The sequence below is a fragment of the Symsagittifera roscoffensis genome, chromosome 7, assembly GCF_963678635.1.
Source record: "Symsagittifera roscoffensis chromosome 7, txSymRosc1.1, whole genome shotgun sequence".
Lineage (NCBI taxonomy): Eukaryota > Metazoa > Xenacoelomorpha > Acoela > Convolutidae > Symsagittifera > Symsagittifera roscoffensis.
Genome location: NC_087068.1, coordinates 3,363,404 through 3,384,415, shown reverse-complemented (window position 1 = coordinate 3,384,415; position 21,012 = coordinate 3,363,404). Strand labels below are relative to the sequence as shown.

At 34.7% G+C, this 21,012-nt stretch overlaps 2 protein-coding genes across 2 annotated transcripts in view; one reads left to right on the top strand and one right to left on the bottom strand.

Annotated features, from left to right (window-relative positions):
- LOC134852180 (oligosaccharyltransferase complex subunit ostc-like) overlaps positions 1–21,012 on the bottom strand; it is a 506,030-nt gene that overhangs the window by 397,319 nt on the left and 87,699 nt on the right. The window lies entirely within an intron of this gene.
- On the top strand, positions 92–12,429 carry LOC134851393 (histone-lysine N-methyltransferase PRDM9-like). The gene is made up of 4 exons (XM_063867454.1): positions 92–310; positions 2,339–2,787; positions 2,928–3,370; positions 11,458–12,429. The coding sequence occupies exons 1-4, from the start codon at positions 92–94 to the stop codon at positions 12,366–12,368; spliced, it is 2,022 nt and encodes a 673-aa protein (XP_063723524.1). The 3' UTR covers positions 12,369–12,429.

Here is a 21,012-nt window from a genome sequence, read left to right as displayed (position 1 = left end):
GATTCCAACTGCTCTAAAAAATTACTTAACTTTTCTGTGTCGAGACATCAATTTGAAGTTTAAATTTCAGCCTAAATCAAGATCTCTAGGAATGAGTAAGCGAAGAGCTAAAAAGAACGTGGGTTTTGACGAGTTTGATGTTGCACAGTTTAGCTTAAATGAATTAATTAATCAAGATATGACTCCAGTTGAGACCACATCAAGGCCCAGACGGACGTGTAGAGACAATGCCATTCCCTACTCGCTTCTGGAAGAAATTCACGAAGATTTAATCGGTTTGCGAATCCAATTTAGCACAGAGTTTCATACAGTTTACCTTAGATTGGGTTTACAAGAAGCCGAGAATTTTTCTATAGTTACGTTTAAAGTTTTGCCGATTAATCTCGTGACCTCTTTGTTAATATGTTATTGTTCCGAATTTCGATACGAAAGTAACGGAATATTTGTGCTCGGGGTGGGTTTTTTTTCTTCAGACAAATTTTGACTTTTTAACTAGCCATTTTTGACAAATATTTTTTATATCATTCGAAAGCTATTGTTGCCCTGAGCTTAAATTTGAAAAGATATTTCACATGTGGCCATTTTCCGTAAAGTTATGGGGGTTTAAAGATTGCCATTTTGGCCAATTTGGGACAATTAATATTTCGCGCTATATTAACGCGTAAGCGGATATTTAATCCGTCTTAGAAATCGTTCCAAATTGGTTGAAAGAAGCTTATTTGCCATAATTGAGTTGTTACAAGGAGCGAAATCTATCCTTTTGTACTCTATATGGCGTCTGGGAAGATGTTTTTCATTAAAAAAAAAATTCAAATTTTGTAAAAAAAAGTTTTTCATTTTATTTTATTACATTTATTTTTTTTTGTTATAACTGCTCCATAAACCTCAAAAGGCAGTGGGAATATTCAGGGCTTCGCCCTTATACGAGCAGTCTTGTTACTCTTAACACTGATCAAACCATAAAAATTTTCAATAGGCTTTTTTGCCACTGTTGTAGCAAAAAAAGCTCTACTGAAATAAAATGTTTGAAAACTTATTAGAAAGTCCTATTTATGGCATGCTATCTGCTAAATTTTGTTTTTCTTGAAATATGCTCTTTATTGTTCCGACTTTCGATGAAAGTGACGGAACATTTGTGCTCTGGGTGGTTTTTTTCTCTCGCAATTTTTGACGGAGTTTTTAAAACTAATTGGAAAAGTATTGCTGTTTTATGCTTTTTCTTCAGCAATTTTTGACGGAATTTTCAAAAATCATTCGAAGGTTATTGCTGTCCTCAGCTCAGATTTAAAATTATATTTTACATGCGATCATTTTTTGTTAAGTTATGGGGGCTTAAAGGTTGCCAATTTAGGATAGATATTTAACGCGCGATATATTTCGTGCTAATTCGTAAGCGGAGATTCATTCCGCTTCAGAAGTCGTTCCAAATTGATTGAGGCATGCTATTTGGTCTATTGATTACTTAGCTTAATGCGAAATCGATCACTTTGTTCTTTACATAGCGTATGGGGGATAAATTTAACAAACATTCTCAAAAAAGTTATTGTGTTTTTTATGTGCAAAAGGTACAAACTCACAAGCTTAAATTCCCGAAGTTTCAAATAAAACTATCTTTTAGATCTTAATAGATAGTAATTAGTTTTTTCAAATATATTTATTGAAGTTTGCGCTTTTTTCTTCCTAATTTGTGTCAGTTGATTTTCTGTTTTTTAACAAAGCAATTATGTGGTACGCTTTTTAAGGAGTTGCTTCTCAAGTTTTCTTTATTCAGACAGTTTTTTTTACTATAATTGAGCGTTGTTCTGTAGTTTGTGAAAATTTCAACTCTGTTTTTGAATATGTTTTTTCGGTTGAACGTGTTCAGCTTATGTTGTATCGGCTTAGTCAACTTATAATCCATGTGAATTTTTTAAAGAGGGATGGGTTGTTAAAATTTTCACTTTTAAAATTTGATAGCTATAATTTTTTTCACTACAGTTTGGTTTTCGGCCTAACGAATGTCGACTCAATTTTTGTCGCCTTCGTTGCCGCTCGGTTATTGATTCTCAGCGTTTTTTAATGATGTTTATGAACTCTGTTTGTTCAAGCGCAGGGTTTTTGTTTCCATATTGATTCGCTGTCGGTATCGACTACTGTCACGAATTTTAAAAATAGGTGAAGACCTCAAGTTAAAGACACCTTCAATTAATTGCCCTATTTAAACCAGGTTAAAAATGCGGCTCTTTTCGATAAAATATTGTTATACCCAAATGGCGAGCTTACAATTGTCTCATTGTATTAATGAATTTATTAATCAAAGCATACGATAATTTAGCTGAAATTGAAGGGCATTCATTAGTCATCAACAATAATTTCTAAACGTTCTGATTGTCTTCCTATTTACGCTGTAAGGCTGTTTATTTATTTAGGACCCAAGGAAACCAAGCAGAAGAAAAGAAATCCCCAATATTGCGTTGATTGCGACGGCTTCACTGTCGATGGTATATGCGAACTACACAGAATAGAGCTAAACTACATTCCAGACAAGGAAGTCCCTCAATCAGTCCAAAACAGAGCCAAGCTAACAGCGCCTAGTGAACTATCTGTTTGCAATAGTGGTATTAAAAATGCGGGACTTGGCGTATACTCGAATGTATTTCTCAAAAAGGGAACTGTGTTTGGGCCCTATGAAGGGAGACTGCGTAATGATATGGATCAGCGATGGGAGTCAAGGGATGGAGATTATGCGTGGGATGTTGCGATGGGGTTTATGGATGCTAGAGATACTTCGTTTGCTAATTGGATGCGGTGTGTTGATTATCGTTGATGCTCAAGCGTAATAAACTTCCAGTTTTGCAACAATTTTTGTCAGATAATATTAGGCAACGCTGGTTCTGATTTTGAAAATTTAGTTGTAATTTTTTTTTCAACTGATTGGCCTCTTTTAGGTATGTGAATAACGCTAGACGCCACAGTGAAACAAACTTGCGAGCTGTCCGCATCAATCACGAAGTTTACTATGTAACTTACAAAGATATCAGACCGGGATACGAGTTGTTAATTTGGTACGGAGATGACTACGCCTTGATGTTGGGTTGTGAAGATGACGGGGAGGAGGGTGAACCACAGGAATTACCCGCGGGCGTTTACAAATGCGAGGGATGTGAAATGTGTTACAGTTGCTTGTTTTACCGAATGAAACACCAGACACAAGGCACAGGCAAAGTAAGCTGCAAAAAAGAGTTTGACAAAATCGAACCCGAAGTATTTGGAAGGCCTTGCCTCTGTGCAAAGCACATAAAAAGACCTGTAGAAAAGTACAGAATCAAAATACCTGCTAAGAAAATAACGGAGGCATCAACAGCAGCGCAAAGTTGCTCGCAGAGCTCTAGTAAGTTCTTTTCATAGTCTGCCTAATCCAGTTAAAAAGGTTACATGTCATTTTGCCCCAAGTCAACTTGTCCCAGCCCAACTTGCCCGATTCCAACTTGCCCCAGATGACAACTTGTCCAATGCCATCTTGTCCCATATAATAAAAAATGAAACTTGCCCCATATTCTTTGATATCCTCGTAGTACATAATGTCGGCATAAAGATGAAAGACTTTTTTGTTGAACAATTAAGCTTGAAACAAAATGCGGAATCATTTAAACATGCGCTGAATCAAAATGAGTTCAAAGCATGCATGAACAAAATGAAAGCGGCAAAATTTCAATGCAACTTTCATGTCGAGTTAAATATTTCAAAAGATTGATTGCTGATTTTGTAAGCTTCTATAGCATAGTTAATAGTGCACAACATTCTTAATCAAGAAGTCGAAGAGTTCAAAACTTAAAGAAGTCAAAAAATTTTAGTATGAAATCAATGAAATGGAAAACCGCATGTACTGCCTCGCCCCTTAAACCCCCCTATACTGAGTTAACCAGATTAGGGGGTGGGGTGAGGGAAAGAGCAAAATTATTGCAGTATTGGCCTTTATCATCTCTCAAAATTTGGACCCTGTACGATGGCTATAAGTTAAAAAAGTGGTGATTTTTTAAAAATCAATTAAAAATGCAAGAAAATGCCGACAATTAAGTGGAAATTATGCCGACAATTTAAAAATTACGAAAGAGTTAAATGAGCTAGTGCATATAAATAGTCAACAACATGGTCTTTGTTGAAATTACTAGAAATGTTTTTGATTTTTTCATGAATGTCCCGATATTTCTTCCGGCCTTGATTCTGTGTTCCCCCATAGCCTTCAAAATGTCGAACTTCTGGTTTGCTGAGTCCATTTGAATCTTATTCAAGAAAGTGTAGAGGCTTGGGTGGCTCCCTTGAAATAAGGCTGTCACTCCAAGATGCCAACCTTCAACGGCGTTTGTCGTTCGTATCAAGCCTTCCGCTGCTTCTTGGGAATGGTTCCAAAGACTCATAGGGAATAACGGTTGCCTGCTGTTTTGCCCTATTGTTTCGCCCTTTATATAACTTCTCTGAAAGTATGAGGCCAGTTCGTCAATTTTATCTGACAGGCTTTGCGCAAGATCTAATCTGTCCGCCACATGCTCAATCTCCTCAATGACGCTCTCGAACGATTGTTCCACTAAATCAGTTGGAACAAAACTGAGAGCGGGTATTAAACGCAGTGCCAAGCTTAGCTCGCAGTTGTTTTCATAGGCTTTCTTTAAGCCTAGCTCGTTAATTTTGCGTAAAAAGGCCTGGCAGAGATGAAAGTAACAGCCTTTGATTGAAGATTCTGGAAACGCACTTGTAAAAGCGTTTACGGCAGCTCGTTCAAAATCTAGAAGGATCCTCGATGGTTGCGCGTTATCAGAGACAGAATATTCCTTCGGAATTATGAAATGCCTGTCTTTAATGATTGGCAAGGACGGGACCAAGTTCTGTTTCTGACGGTTAAGAGTTCTGTTTATTGCTGCACGACTGGGCAAGGATAATTGAACAGCTTTCTCATCAGTTACTTCCTGGAGACAAGTAGCAATTATACTACTATTAACAGGTACAATTTGCTGCCTGGCCTCTTTTTTTATTTGATGCATGATCTGGTTTGCCTCAATTTTCCCAGGTGTAACATCGTGGCCGTGCTCATTTTTTGTTGAGACGAGTTCATCTCCTGCTGTGACGGCGAGCATGCGGCATTTGTGTGAACTGTATCTTGCGCATCTCCAGTGCTCATTAGCTTTTGTCGTCTGCTTTTTTGTGAAATCGTGTCCGTAAATAATTAGCGTTCCTTTGTTTCGTTGAAATGGTAAACAATGAAGCAAAATGAAAGAATAGCTGTGTTTCATTTTGTTTCAAAGGCGCTAATTGTGGATTATTGTCAAAGTTTGGCGTGTAATTACCAAAAATTATGGTTTTTTAGGCTCAGCTTCGAATATTTTCGATTAGAGTCTTTTGTTATCTCGAAACGAGTCCAGTGTACATTAGCACTTGCTGGTCTTCAACTTGAACATCAATGAATCAAGTAAAAGTGTTAAGTATGGGATAAAGCGGCATAGGACAAAATGTCATGTGGGGCAAGTTGGCATAGGACAAGTTGCCATGTAGGGCAAGTTAGTATAGGACAAGTTGGCATAGGGCCAATTGACTTGGGGCAAATAGTCCTGATACCGTTAAAAAGAGTTGAAGCGATCGAAGTGGCAGTTATGAAAGAGATGTTTGTTAGCTGTTTTTAAGAGTTTGATTTTTAATTCAATTTACAGACATGCGATTCAAGAGAATTGGGGAAAATGTTACAGAAAGTCGCTGGGGACAATGTTTAAGCTAAAAGCATGAATATTCCAGATGCTTCAGATGAATTTCAACTTAAAAAAGCTTTATTTAGGTTAAGGCAGAATGAATTATATTGAATGTCAAGTAGTTTGCAATATCTTTCTGAGGTCGACGAAGATAATTAATCTATAACTGTTGATATTGTCATCAGAAACCACTTTTCAAGTATTTGATCATATAAAAACAATATCAAAAAACTAATAAACTAAAGATGCAATATTGTATTACTAATTAAGGCGCTCAAGTTAATTGATGGTGCAACTATTTGGCTGGTATATCTTGCTATTGTTGCTCAGTTTTTCTTACATCATGGTAAATATCCCAGTAAATAAGAAAAAAAAAATTTTTGAAACTAAGTGCTCCAACTAGGTACTAGGAAAACCGTCGCATTCTAGTCGGGCACGTCAAATCTTTCCTTGGCTCCATTACACTTCCCGCGGATTTGCAAGATATCACTGTGCTTTGCAAGATATCATGGCTAAATGCGTGATTTTTTGATGAACATTATGAAAAAGTTGTATTTTGAGTTGTTAATTTGTTCACCATGCAGCATTTCAACTCATTATGTCATCAGAATTGGGTCAAATGTAAAGGATTAGTGAAAATGAGGCGTTTCTTTTTCTTGCAAGTATAGTGAAAATGAAAACCCATTGTAGTTAAGTTTCGAAATATATGAGAATTTTTGATTACTTAGGTCTATAATTCATCGAAGATTGCACGCTCAATTTATAAAATGGTGGCTTGATAGTTGATAAGGTTTCAAGTTGATAAGGTTTCACGATTAACTTATTTTCTGTAAACCGCTTCAAACTATCAAGCCACTTGAAAAGTTTCAATGCTTTTGTCTTTGAGTAGATTTTTTTCGAGAAATAATTCAAACTGATAAAAATCGATTTCTGTAAAAGATGATGCCATTTAAGCTCTCTCAACACCATGAGTTCTTTTACACCCTCATTAAAAAGCTGGTCACAAAATCAATTTGAACTCGTGTATGTTTTTGCAATTGGTTGACAACTATCAAGGTACTTCAAATGCTTTCATTTTGTTAGTTTAACTTTCTTACCTGAAAAAAATTCTATTTTTGCGAACATCTTCAAGCTATTAAAGTAATTTTAAAAGTTATTTTGCGCTCTTCGAAGAGCTCGCTTAAAAATATATATTTTTGCTCAACGCATCTTGCTTTCAAATGATTTGAAAATTAACATTTTTGCTTGAGTGACTGGCTCGATTTGTTCTGAAGTTTTCGAAGCTAGCAAAAGAAAATTGAAAAAAAGTTCATCATTTAGAAAAGGTTGCTTGCAAAACTGAAACTGTTTACGCTTTACTTCAAGCTATCGAAAACAAATGGAAATGTCTAGATGTTTTGTTCTTTGCTTTTTTATTCTAATAGCTTGCTTCTAACATTTTGCTTTACAAAACACCTAAAAATATCAAACAGTTTCAAGTTCACGAAATATTTCATATAAACTACTTGTTTTAAGACACTTCAACAGTAGAAACAAGTGAAATTTTTCCTTTTTCAATGTTATAAGTGATAAGTTTATGGCTGTCAAGCGAAATGTTTCATGTTATAAAACGAGTCATTCAAATAATTTACTTCAAAAACTGAAATGTTTTGAACCATTAAAAGCTTCAAGAACTTTCTTGCAGTAGATTAAACGTCCTTGCTTGAATAGTTTTTTGCTTTTTAGGTTCAGGGCAAACTCATTTTTTTTAAACCGCCTCCTCAAGCTACTATTAAGCCGCTCGAAAAGTTTCAAAACTGTTTTCTTGGAGTAGATTCTTATTTTTTTTTGTGAAGCAGTTGAAGTGGATAAAATCAACTGAATGCATTCTCTGGAAAGCTTGCTGAGAAATAAGATTTTTGAAAATTCCTTTAAAGTTTTCTTAACCCCAGTCGTTATTTTATACCTTTATTCTTTAAAAAGATAAATTCAAAATCTTTTCGATTTGTTTGTTCGTGTTATGCTTTGAAACGCGTGCTCCACCGTATTTTTGTGCCAATTGTTCACAACTATCAAGGCACTCAAATATTTTGTTAATGTTCCGACCATTGAAAATGGGGAGGAATTTAGTATTCGGGTGTGTTTTAGTTTTTTTCTTTGTATTTTTCACGCAAAATCAGGTATCATAAATAATCATCGGACTGGGGTGAGTGATATATCATATTAAAGCGCTTTCAGTCGTGATTCGAACCACATTAAAAAATTCCCAGTGTCGAGAAAAACCGGTTTGAAAGTTTTGATTTTTCGTCCGAGCGAATAAAGTAAGCGAGCAGGCTTACAACAGCTTAATTATGCCTAATTGAAGACGTTAACATTTAATTTTAAGCAAGCAGAGCTAGAAAACACTACACTTATTTGGAAGAAAAATGTTCTAACCCGAGTTTTTCTATAGATTATGGTCGGAACATTCTGTGCTACTTGCACAGTAACCTGCTATCTTTGTTTAGTTCGACTTTTTTCTGGAAAAATGTTGTTTTTATCAACAACTTGAATTTATTGAAATAATAATTTGGATAATTAAAGTTTCATTTTCTGAAAAGCTCGACATACAAAAATATTCATCGCTAACAGTTTCTTGCTTTTAAAAAAATCAGACAAACAGGTTGCTGGCAAAATCAGATAAACAGGTTGCTTGCAAAAGTTTGGACTGTTTGCGTTAAAATTAATTTAAAATAGTAATTGTCTAGATAGTCACGAAAAAAATGAATTAATTAAGGCGTCAGAATTAGTTAAAAAGGCCAATTGTCTAGACATTCACGAAAAAAAAAAGAATTAAACGACGAACGTTTATATAGCAGATTTTTTTTTATAAAGCAGAATTTTAGCTCGGAACCTGTAACCACGGCGGGTAATCGCACTCCGAAGTCTGCTAGGCACACTTAGGGCAAGATTTTCTGCGTACTTTTCTATCAAAGAAAACCATTGTTTTCGAAATCTTTGGGTTGTATCTGCAGTTCTGGTGGATGTAAAGCCAGTTTTTCTTGAACCTTTACCAAACCTTTTCAATAGGGTTTAGGTCAGGGCTATAGGGGGCTATTCGAAAAATCTTCTCGTAAATATTTTTTGTCACAATTGCAGTATGGGGCGCGGCATTTTCTTTATGAAAAAACAAACGTCGTTTTTGGAGGGGGTGGGGGGTTAAGCCTGTCCACACTAGGGAGCAGAAAATTGAGTGATTTTTTTCTGTTTATTACTGGTGTTCATTGTAGAATAGAAACTATTGATACAGTCGAAATGAAAAACAACCCCATAATGTGAAATTTTCATCCCTCTGATTTTGAGTTATGGTCGATTATGGTTGTTTCAGATTTTTCTCATGACCAGGTTTCATTTTTTTGCTTTTTCTAAGTATCAATAATTACCTCACGAAGATACAACACGCCTCTACTCAAAGTTTGAACACAATTTACATTAGACACCCGTTTTTCGTTTTGCTCTAACGTCAAAATTATTAGTGAGGCTTTTTTGAATACGACACAGAATCATAAACATGGAAACCTGAAGTTAACTGCTGGTAGTGGCTTATGTTTTCAGCGACTTATTTTCAAACTTTGGATAATTTGATCATTATCAGTTACGTTTGTTTTCTTGAGGCGGCTCATTGGTTTTTTTGTTGAAAACAAGTTCTTGATATTTGTCTTTGTAAAACATCATAAACGGTAAATTTTGATTTTAAAAGTTTTTTCGCTGACTGTTCTATAAGCAAATCCGGATTTTCATAGGAGCATCTAAACCTAAAGCTAGCTTAATCATCGACGAACTCGTATTAAGATCATTCTTTGACTAGCTAGCTTTTAACGATGTCAGTTATTGAATTCGAGACAACTTCATTGTGTAGGTTTTTCAACAACTTGCGTAATAGATTTTGCAATCCTGTTCAAGTTACCAAAACAGCATGAAGTCTGTCAAATCTTCATAACATGAAGTGAATACTCAAAAAAACGTATTGCAAATCTGTTCACGTCATCAAAGTTCCAACAAATTCAATTATTAGTGTTTTGTATTTTGAATAACCTGCTTTAATAAATTTTTTGAATCGTGTTGATCCTTCTTTGTGCGATTTCTTTTCACATCAATTTTTTTTTGAATTGCTGCCTTGAAAAATCTTAATTTATAAAAGCTATATCAAATTATTTGCAATGCGTGCTTGGTAATTTATTTGTTTGCTAACTAAATCAAGAAACAAAGTCAACTGAAAATATTTTGATGTTTATTTTTTGAAGTTTGCTTTCATTTGTTTAGTCTTTGGGCTTCTTCTTTTGTACACAACCGATAATGCACGTCATTAAGCTGGTGGGGTTGCCAACTGGCAATCAGTGGTTTTTATAAGTTCAGTTTCAGATGTACAGTGCTGGATTTAAATTAACCGGACAAAACGCGTTAAACTTGAAATTTAAAACGCGTTTTCTCAAATTAGGTTAAGTTTAGGTGAAAACTTATGAAGACAGGAGTTGCTTAAAATTTTTGCAGGATTAATATGATGTAATTTGTTTTGCAAAATTCGGGCCCAAAATTTTACCCCAAAAATGGGTCATTTTGGCTTTTCTTAGTTAATCAAAAATTACGTTGAAAATACCCTGTCGATCACAGACATAATTATATCAAAAAGAGCGCCTTACGTAGCCCAACAAACTTTAAAAAGGGAATATTCTCAAAAAAATTTGCAATCCGTTTAAAAATTGTTTTTAAATAAAAAATTGGTTTTTATATAGTAAAAACGACCTTTTTTGTCTATCAAACAAAAATTAATTAACTTAAACAATGTTTTGGTGAATAAACCCTTGTTAAAGTTTGTTGGGCTACGTAAAGCGTTTTCTTTGATATAATTATGTCTGTGATCGGCTGGGTTTTTTTGGCGTAATTTTTGATTAATTAAGAAAAGAAAAAAATCCCATTTTTGGGGTATAAATTTGGGCCCGAATTTTGCAAAACAAATTACACCATATTAATTCTGCAAAAATTTTAAGCAACTCCTGTCTTCATAAGTTTTCACCTAAACTTAACCTAATTTGAGAAAACGCGTTTTAAATTTCAAGTTTAACGCGTTTTGTCCGGTTAATTTAAATCAGCACTGTATTAATTCCAATAATAACCACAGTAATTCAGATTGTAACAAGATCTTTGAAATCTACAAGAGCATAAATTGGGATATTCATTCAGGGGCGGATCTAGGATTTTCTCGAGGGGGGGGCGGATTTTCAAAAAATTTTCGAAAATTTTGACGACCTTTTTTTTTTTTTTAGGTCGACCAAATTGATTTTTCGAGCTCTCCCAAAGCACAGTTTTGTCCCTATTTTGGCCAAATTTTTTGCGCCGCAGGCAAATTTTTGAAAAAACAGGTCAAAAAAGGCGTTTTTAGGCACTTTTTGAAAAATTTTGACAAAAAAAATCGCGTTTTTTTGGCGCGCGCTCCCCCTCAAAGCTAGTATATATTAGCGCCGAAGGCGCCTTTAGAAAATTTTTAGGGTCGGTCGGCAAAAATTTGATTTCTTAAAAAGTACCAAAGGGGGGACCCTTTGGGTCGGCAGGTGGTCGAATCCCTGAGGGGGGGGCGTCCGCCCCCCCCCCCCCGCCCCCCCCCTAAATCCGCCCCTGTATTCATTTCTATTTTTTGCAATTGAGTAACATTTATGATGTATCTAGGTGTTTAGCTAACATTGTTCAAAATTATATCTCTTATTAGGTTAAATTTTGAATGTAGAGAAAGGATCTATAAGGAGCCAGAAGAGTTCACTGAGGGGATCTCTGCAATCTCTGAGTGTGCGTAATAAAGAATGCAAAATATGCGGTAAGATATGTAGCAGTGCTGCAGATTTGGAAAAACATATGCGAATTCACACAGGAGAGAGACCATTTGTATGTGAAATATGCGAGAAGACATTCAACCAGCAACCTCATCTACAGAGACACAAATTAGTTCACACTGGTGAGAGGCCTTATGCGTGTGATATATGCGGAGATAGATTCTCACTTCTTCATCATCTCAAAACACACAAAAGGTATCACACTGGAGAAAAGCCATTCGCATGCGATGTATGTGTGCAAAGGTTCACAGAGAGAAGCCATCTTAAAATACACAAGCGCATTCACACTGGAGAGAAGCCATTTGCATGCGATGTATGTGGTCAAAGATTCACTCACTCTTCTCATCGTAATAGACACTTGAGGACGCATACGGGTGTGAAACCATACCAATGCCACATCTGCCATCAAAGGTTCAGTCGCTCCAACAGTCTCAAAAAACATGTAAGTGTAATTCACGAAGAGAAACAACCGTCAAATATAATCCAAGGAAAACCCAAAACAATGATGAGTCACTGCAATGGGGTTTTTACCCGGGACACACAGAATAATGCAGAGCAGCTTTCTCGCTCCTTAAGGAAAGCAGAAACCACTGAATCTATATGTGTAGAAGAGTCGTCATTGCATTCAGCAGAAGAGAGTCCAAACCGAAGCACCGATTCGATCAGGTCAATCACAGCAAAGGAAAATCAAAAGGAGAAACTTTTAGTTTCAACAATTACTACAGAACCTGAGAGCCAGCCAGAAAAAATCATTGACGTTATTGCCGAAAAAGAATATCCACTGGCCTTAGATATTTACGAATTGTAGGCAAAATTATTCATCAATTCAAACAACATTGCAACAAGTTCAACTATTTCAAGTGTATGATTTTCAACTGGTTGTTTTTTTTTTTAAATTTTGCTCTAAATTGCAATATCTGGTGTTGATAGTTTTGTGGCTGTTATGTTGAATTCGTTTTTCCGAATTGAATCTGTTGTCAGATGTTTTTTCACTATCAGGTATGAAAACAGAATCTGAATCTAAAAAATTGAACACAGCTGTTTTGGGCTTAAAACAAAATATATTGGTTCAAAATTGGCCTGACTGACATTTGACGAAACTTAGTGCATCAAGATTTTTTTTAAATGTTAAATGCTGATAGCTTATCATGCAGCAACTTAATAGTCATAATAAGTTCGTTTTCAAGAAGGGAACATACTTGATTATTGTTAACATAACTCAAAACAATATAAAAAATCCCATATTGGAAAAACACCAAAAAAGGCCAGTTAGCTGCCTATCGCGTGGTGTCTTCATAAGCAAACAACAAAGAATGCAGTCGAATTTCTATTAACAAAAAACTTTCATCAAAAACTCGTTGTCGCAAATGAAAAGATCTCGTATGCGATGCAGAATTGAATTTAATTGACTATTTAGACAGTTCAGTGAGTCCTCAATTAATTTTTTTGTCTAATGCATAGAAATTATTAAATAATGAACGAACCCTTTTTTTTGAGTTTTTTCTTGTGGCTCGTCATTTTTCGTTTGGTATTTGAGAATGTGTCAAAAATTTCTCGTTTGCTGGTTATTTTATTGATTATTAAGCATGGGTGCTGCCGTCTTATGGTTTTAGTTATTAACTCCAATATTTCATTTTTTATGCAGGTGTTAACACAGTTTAGTGGTGTGCAGTTTGAAGGAGGACTGTTTATCTCATATATGCAATTCCTTGATGTAACAAAACTTAAAATTGTCTTCAAAACCTAAGTTTTAGTAGCAGTTCCAAATATCAACTTATTATATTGATGCATTGGTTGAATGTAAGTTTTGTAAATTGTATATACGAACCTCTAGCACTAACATCAAGATTAAATTTTAGGACTGGCATAAGCGCGCAGAGAACATGAAACACCAAACGAGCATAAAGAAAACCTCGAATTGCTCAATTACGATCAAAATTGATTCCTCTGCGGACTAAATTCCGCAGGATGAAATCCCACCGCATATAATCCCCGAGTATTGAACCCCTCATAGGACTAAATCCTCTTGGGACGAAGTTCTTCAGTTTTTGTTTTGATATCACACGCGTTTATTGAGCAATAAATAAGTTGATGTTAAATTAGAAGCATTAATAGAAGTTAATTAAAAAGATAAATTGACAGCGATAACTTTAAATAGTCAATCTTGTAAAGTGGCCGCTGAACAAACATACTATGAAATTTGTACGCATAAAGTCATCTTCCTTCGCTTGATATTCCTTCCTCGCAACTGCGATAAAACAAATTGCTGCAAAGATCAGTGTATTTGCAAAGCCTCGATCAACTCAAATCCATGGCAAACTTCTTCACAATTTTGTACCACTGCTCTACCTGCAGTAGCAGTGAAAATGCAAGCATAGTCAAGAGGCATATCGACAGATTAGTAAATGAAAGCGTGAGATTTTTGTCCTCTGGGCGTTAAATTAATTGCCTAGTGTCCAAAGTGTCAAATTTGTGATTTCAGCTCACTTCGAATGTCTCAATTGAAATTCATTTTGTTTGATTTTCTGACTACCGTTGGGCTTGTTATTTTTTGTGATAGAAGTTTTCTCTTATATACATTTAAAGAAACTTCGGAACGTTAGTTTCTAAAAAAATTACGACAGAACTCAAAGAATGGAAAAGTACCAAAAAAAAATATTTTCTATCTTTCTTCGAGCTCGTTGACCCCTTTTTTTCAGATCTGAGATTTTTGTTTCAATGACTTCGAAAAGCGGATTTGAAAAGCGCCTCACCGTAAGCGTCAAAGCCAAAAAGGTCTTTTTTTCTGATAAACTTATGGCCCTCGGAGTAGTGAAGTTCTTGAATATTTTTGAATTTTCTCGAAAACTAACTACCCATACCTGAGATTGTAGGTTTAACGGTGATAACGGATAATGGGAAACTCTCCTGAATTAGCGTGCGTTCACATTTTTTAACGCATAAGTCATGGTCCTCGAAAATGGCTTTTTTAAGCTTTTTTTAAGTTCATGAATTTCACCGAAAAATAGACTCCCCTATCTTTTTGATTTCTGAGCTTTTCTTGAGCTTTTTTTTCTATATTCCTTGATTTTTGTCAACAAAATACACACCTTTGCATACCCGATTACACCCAAATTGTTTTGACACAAAAATTTTATGGCCCTCGGAAAAGTGAAATTTTTGACTGTCTTTTTGAATTTCTTAAAACTTTTATCAAAATTAACCTTCCAAACCTGAGGTTGTGCTTTTAATGGGAAAAACGGATAAACTGAAGCTATATTGGATGAGCGGCCACTCACAAATTTTTTAAATAAAAAGTTATTGTGGTCGGAAAAAAAAACAATTTCTAAATTTTACCAAAAAAAAACACTCCCATATCTGGCAATTTGGGTTCAATCCATAGAATGGGTTGTGGAAAGCCCCTTTGCAGACTAAAATACTACAATTTTTTGACCGTTTTTTTAATTTTCTTAGCTTTTCTCGAGAACTACTATGCCAACAAACCTGTGTTATGGGTTCAATTGAAATTAAAGGTTAGGTAAATCCTCATTGCATAAGCGTCCAGTCCCAATTTTTATAAAAATATAGTTATGCCTTTTAGAAGTTTTAACTATCTGGTTCGTTGACAGTTTTTTAAAAAAATTTTGATAACTATCCTGCTAAATTTGATATCATAGGTTAATTCGACAAAACAGTTTGTCGAAAACTTATCTTTAAAAGTTTCTAAGCCCAGTTTTGTCCAAAAAAAGTTATGGACTACAAACAAGTGAAAGTTTTGTATCTCTTACGGTTTTTTGGAAGTTTTTTTACTCGAAAATTACCGCTTAGTTCTCAGCTTAAGCGTTCAATGGAAAAAAATCAACTTTGGGAATCTTCTTTTCTTTACCGGCCACTACCTACTTTTAGCAGGAAAAAAATGCAGATTTAGGAAAGTCAAATTTTTGAAATTGAACAGTTTTTTAGAATTTTCTTAAAAAGTACCCTATCAAATCTGAGTTTAAAAATTCAATCGAATCAAGCGATTGCGCAATTTTTCCTGCAACAGCTGCTACTCCTTAAATTTTGATAAGAGATATTCCAAAATTTTCACTCAATGATTTTAGTAGACAAACTATTTTGGTTTTGGGCAAAATCCAGTTTTTGGAATCACGCATTTCGTCGCGCATCAGTATAACAAATTCAAAAAATATCTGCTTGCCTCTACCTGTCCTTCATCAAGACATGCAAAATTTTCGGTTCAGCTTGGTTTTTCAGCCTTTTTTCAACAAGGTTCTCCGCTTCACTTGTTTGAAAAAAATTTTGTTTGCAATTGAAGCATCATTTTCCATTACAACATTTAGCACATAGTTTGAAGCTGAAACTATAAACTGATTTTTGTCGGAATCATTTCTTGCAAAACTGAAAAGTAGATGCAAATAGCAATAATTTCGCATAGACCAGTTTTAATGCGCTCAGTTAGCTAGGAGTGCAGTTTTGCTGGTCATTTACAGGAAGACCACGAGAAGATCTACACATGGTTCAGCAATAAACTAGATTTTTGTTTCATAAAAAAACTAAGAAACTTAAAAAGTGGAGTTTGCGTATTTAATAACCTTTCAAGATACTCATTTTTAAATGATTAGTAATTTTGCACTTGAAATTTAAAAAACTAAGGTATATAAATTGTAGGGTTTTTATAAATTATAGTAAATTGAATTATAGTTTTGTTTTGGTTTTGAAATTTTCTTATTTGCTTTTTATTTTTTTGTTTGCTGCTGAAAGTGTCTTGTGTTCTTTTGAAACTTTTTAAACAAAAATTCTTTAAAAATATAATTTTGAAAATTTTCATAAATTGCAAGAATCAGTTCGAATCAATTGAAAAACTCTTCCACAATTATGTATTTTAAAACTTTCAGTACGATTTTGTTTCTGAAATTTATAGAGGTTTGGCAATAAAGAATATTCAATAGTGACTTTCATAAGTTAAAAACTTTGCAACATTATTAGGTTTAATGTAATTTGATCATTAACTGAGAAAGACAGGGGTTTCCGATTATGATAAAAAAAATTTCAGTTGTGGGCCTCAAAACTTGTGGTTAAATCAAGAAAAAAAAACATCTTTTGCGTTATTATGCAAAACTCTAAATTATTCCATCAAAAATCATGATGGAGCGACCAAATGAGGAAAGTTTCAACTAATCAAAATCAGTAGAAGTTGTGATTCATTGAAAAGTTTATGCACAAATAGAAGCCAAAATAAATAAATAAAAGTCGGTTAAAACAAGTATAATATGTGCAGATTTGAGAATTTTTTTAAAGTTTTGTGTACGTTTTACTTATGTCGGTAATCCAGAGTTTTTTCCAAAGCGTATTCATTGCGGGAAGTTTGGAAATGTATGCCTCCTTAAAAATGATTTTTCTGAATTTGATCAAGTTTAAGAAACAATCAAGTTTGAAGAGATTGTTAAATACTCAATTTTGATTGGCCTGAATTATTTTTCCATTGTAATGATTGGCTAAAAATCTAGTTATCTACCATATGGGACTGAAGCGGTCCAAAACGGGCCGAAATCAGAATACCAAAACTCTGATTTTCTCAGAAAAATAGCAACAAATTGCAAGAATTCTAGGACAGCAAACCGATGCAAGTTTAGGCACAAATTTTTAAGCCTACATCCGAGGCTAAGATTTTATGTGGAATGTTACTGTTTAAAAACGAGGCAAGTTAAGTCCACAATATCGTTATTCATATCATTGCACTCTTTATTTCAAAATGACAACCCTTAGTTACGTCAGTCGAATTTTGAAATGCAATTAGAAACAAATTATGCCCTAATTTTTTTTTTGTAAATAAAGATAAATTGCTCAAAAACTTCAAAACATCTAGAATTGGGGAACGAAGTCCAAAAATTTCAAAAATCCTTAAAAAAAGTATTCAACTTATTTAAACTGGGAATTATTTTGAGAATTTTTTTACTTGAAACCTCTAATTATACTACTTGACTTTAAATACTGTCGCTCTCCCGTTCGTCATCCATATTTAGGTACAAAATTTGTAAAACAGGTACTATAACAGGACTTTCAAATATCACAAACATTATTAGTCAGTACTTTGCAGCTCCACCACAGAGGTTGCATAGAAAAAAGGCGTAAAATTGCAGACTCTCGGAGTTTTCTTTTAGTGTTTTTCACCTGATTTTGTTTGTCAATCGTTTGAAAAACTGAAACTATGTCGTTGTTTTTTTTTCTGAATCACTTAATCAATTTACAAACTCAACCGACAATATTTTCATTGAATATGCCTAATATGGTGTTACATAAACCAGCCGATGTATACACCAGCTGCCATATAAACCATCCGAAAATGCGTAATTGTTATATAATAGTTATGTAATAATTTTATAACAGTTACGAAAGTTATGCAAATTTGAATCATATGATGTTACTTTTCGGCTGGCTTAAATATTTTGGTTTCAAACGACGTAACTTTTCGGCTAATTCATACAATTTGCACATTTTTGATTGGTTTATACTTTGGCTGGTTTATCACACTCAGTTAATAGGTACATGAAGCTAAGAATAATCGTACTTGTTGTTGTTGTTTTTGCTCTACTTTCTTCTGGGATGTTATTAGGTTTTACTGGATCCCTTGGGCGTTTTAGGCCTAACTCTTGTTTTAGGCCTAACTTTTGATTGAAAACTCTGGTTGTTCTCTTTTTCTCTTGCAGTGAAAGTTCAGTCGTTTTTACTAGGAGGAGATCATTGTGAGACTCATAACTATCGGAAAATGACGAAGTTTTTGAATTTCTCGAAGAGGTTGACTGATCAGTTGAAACGATTGGTTCCACACCTTCAGATGGCAAACTCGAGCTTTTCATTGTTGTGCCTAGTCAAATTTGATTGTAAACAGTTGATTCAAATGTTTAAAAAATAAGCCAAACAAGATCTGTGAGGCACTAAACTAATCGGAAGATCTTAAAGACATCTATCTATCGTTTGCATGATCAGCTGTGGTTTCTCATCGAAAACTTGTCAAGAAACTAAGCTGAAGTGAGTTTTAAAGTCAACAGTTTTATGCCCAGAAATAAAAAAATCAACCAGCGCTTTTTTGTGGAGCTAGTTCAAAAAAAACTAGGTAAATAAGTTGTATTTTTTGCGCTGGGAAAATTAAAGTTTAACCACTTCTGAATTTTTCTGTATCAAACATTGAGAAAATTAAATAATCAAAGTTAAGCAAGATTGAAGTTAAAGACTTTTTGTCACGCTTAAATTTGAAAAATCACCCAACCTAAAATATTGACTTCCCTTTGTTCATTGAAAATTAGTCAATCATTTATTTTATTAACATTTCAGCACAAGTTGTTGAAGAGAAAAAATGATTGGATCAAAATTATGAGCCAAAAAGTACGCCTCAACATAATCCTCCATTTACTGTGGTAAAGGGTGGAGTTAGTGAGAGTGTTAGTTAATTTGGTTATTTCTAGCTAAGCTGTTTCGAAAACAAGCAAAAATAGGAAAAAGTAATCAATTTTGTTTTGTAAACGGAACAATTTCTTGCGACAAAATTGAACGAATAATTTGACTTCTTTTCATTTTTCAGATAGCATAAAAAAATATATCTCGTTCAAGCTCTTTCCTTTTTGCAAAGTTTATGTGTTGATTTTTTTTTAGAACAAGCCCAATCAAAGAAAACCGGTCAAATAAAGTATTTTTTGCCTGTTGAAACGTTCAAAAAATAATCCACATTCAAAATTAATTCAAAATAAGCTATGGAAGAATCAAAAATCAAATGGAACAATTATGATTTTAAGCATGAACAAGTTTCTTAGATTTTTTCCTGAAGAAACAAAAAAAAACGCCTCAAAAAATGTAATTGTGTGTTCATTAAAACTTACAAAATCACCTCATTAAAAAACACTCGAATCGAAGTTGGCAAGAAGAAAAAAAAAGGTTGAAAAGAAAAATTCAGCGGAAAAAGATAAGATCAACGTGCTTCTTCGTTGTTACTGAGTAGTTTGGGGGTTGATTAAAACAACAAAACTGAGCCTAAGCAAATTTTAAGGTTTTCTCTTGAAAAGAAAACAAAAAAACGGACGAAATAAAAAATGGCTTTTTGTGCAATACCTAATCAACCTGTTCATCAATGAACACTCAAATACAAGTTCTTTATAAAAAAGGATCTATCGAGATTTGATAGATTCATTAATAAGTTTCGAGCAACAGTTAGGGTCAGCATGCTCCCCGTTCTAATTGGTGTGTGTGTATGTGTGTGCGTAAGGGAGAAAGTGTTTACGTGTATGTGAGGGTGTGTTAAACTTATTTTTAGCCTTCGGTCGGCTTTTGCTGGTAACTACCATTTGGAGTATTCTATCATTTGGCAAATCCTAATCTTTCTCAAGTAGAAACAGATTCCGATAGAAGGTCTATTTTTACTGATCAATATTAACAAATCGTGGAAAATGGTCTCTCTCTTTCGTTTTGTGAAGTATCAACGACTTTACTGCTGCCGTGACTGTCACCAGATTAACATGGCATTAACGGCAAAACTTAAATAATATAGCACATCGAATAACTTAGAATGGCTATCTTACAGATAAAAAATAGTATAAAATATATATCCACCCGGATGGATAAGACCCCCCCCCGCCGCCACACTCCAAATTCCAATGATTTCATAGTTTTTTTTTGGGGAGTTATACTCATGTTTCCCTCACGTCTTCTTCAGTTTCTGTTCTCTTGTTCTTTGTGTTTTCTTCTGGCCTCTTTTCTATCCTTTGGCGCTGCATTCGCTTCCTTGTGCGCTTGTCCCGTCTGATTCGCTACCTGTGGACTGTTTTATCACTTCTGGTGATGAAATTGCCTCAACCGTAGCTGCTGCTGTCGGTTCAAGTGAAATAAAAAAGTTCCGCGAGCTTTTACTTCTTTTTGGTATGTTATGCACTCCTGGGTAGCCATAGCCGCTGTCAACGTTTTTTGTGGTGGTGCATCCTTACTCGGCGATGACTTTTTGTTTTGCTCCGCTTAGTTTTTTGTACGTGCAAAATTGGCACTGGGTTCCCAAATTTTGTGCTGAGTGTCCGGTCGTTATTCGCGTCGATATCCTTTTTGGTGGCTGATTCTTTTGGTTTCATTTCTCTTGTCAGCCGGTTCTGATATTGTCTCATTCTCGGATGGTGACGATGATGGTGATACTTCGGAGTCAGACGCCGATGATGCGGGTAATGTGAATTATGTTTCTCTCGGTTTGGGGCGCCTCCTGTCATCTGTACGTTACGTGTTGTCGTAGAGCGCCTCTTCCGATCTTATCTTGTTGCTTACTTGTACTTTGTACCAGTTGGTCTGATTTCTTGTTGTGTTTGTCTTCTCGTTTTTTTTCCGTGATTTTTCTGGTGGGATTGCCACAGTGGTTTTGAACCTCCGTTGTTTTGACAAAGATGGGGTTTGCTTTTGCCTCTAGATTTTTGATGTTTAAAAACCGTGGCTCCTGTTATGAC

Excerpts from the sequence above, each read along its gene's own strand:
- LOC134851393 (XM_063867454.1), top strand. The coding sequence starts at position 92 with ATGAGTAAGCGAAGAGCTAAAAAGAACGTGGGTTTTGACGAGTTTGAT. Across the intron at positions 311-2,338 it reads TTAGCACAGAGTTTCATACA|TCATCAACAATAATTTCTAA; the intron begins GTTTACCTTAGA and ends GGCATTCATTAG. Across the intron at positions 3,371-11,457 it reads AAGTTGCTCGCAGAGCTCTA|AGAAAGGATCTATAAGGAGC; the intron begins GTAAGTTCTTTT and ends TTTTGAATGTAG.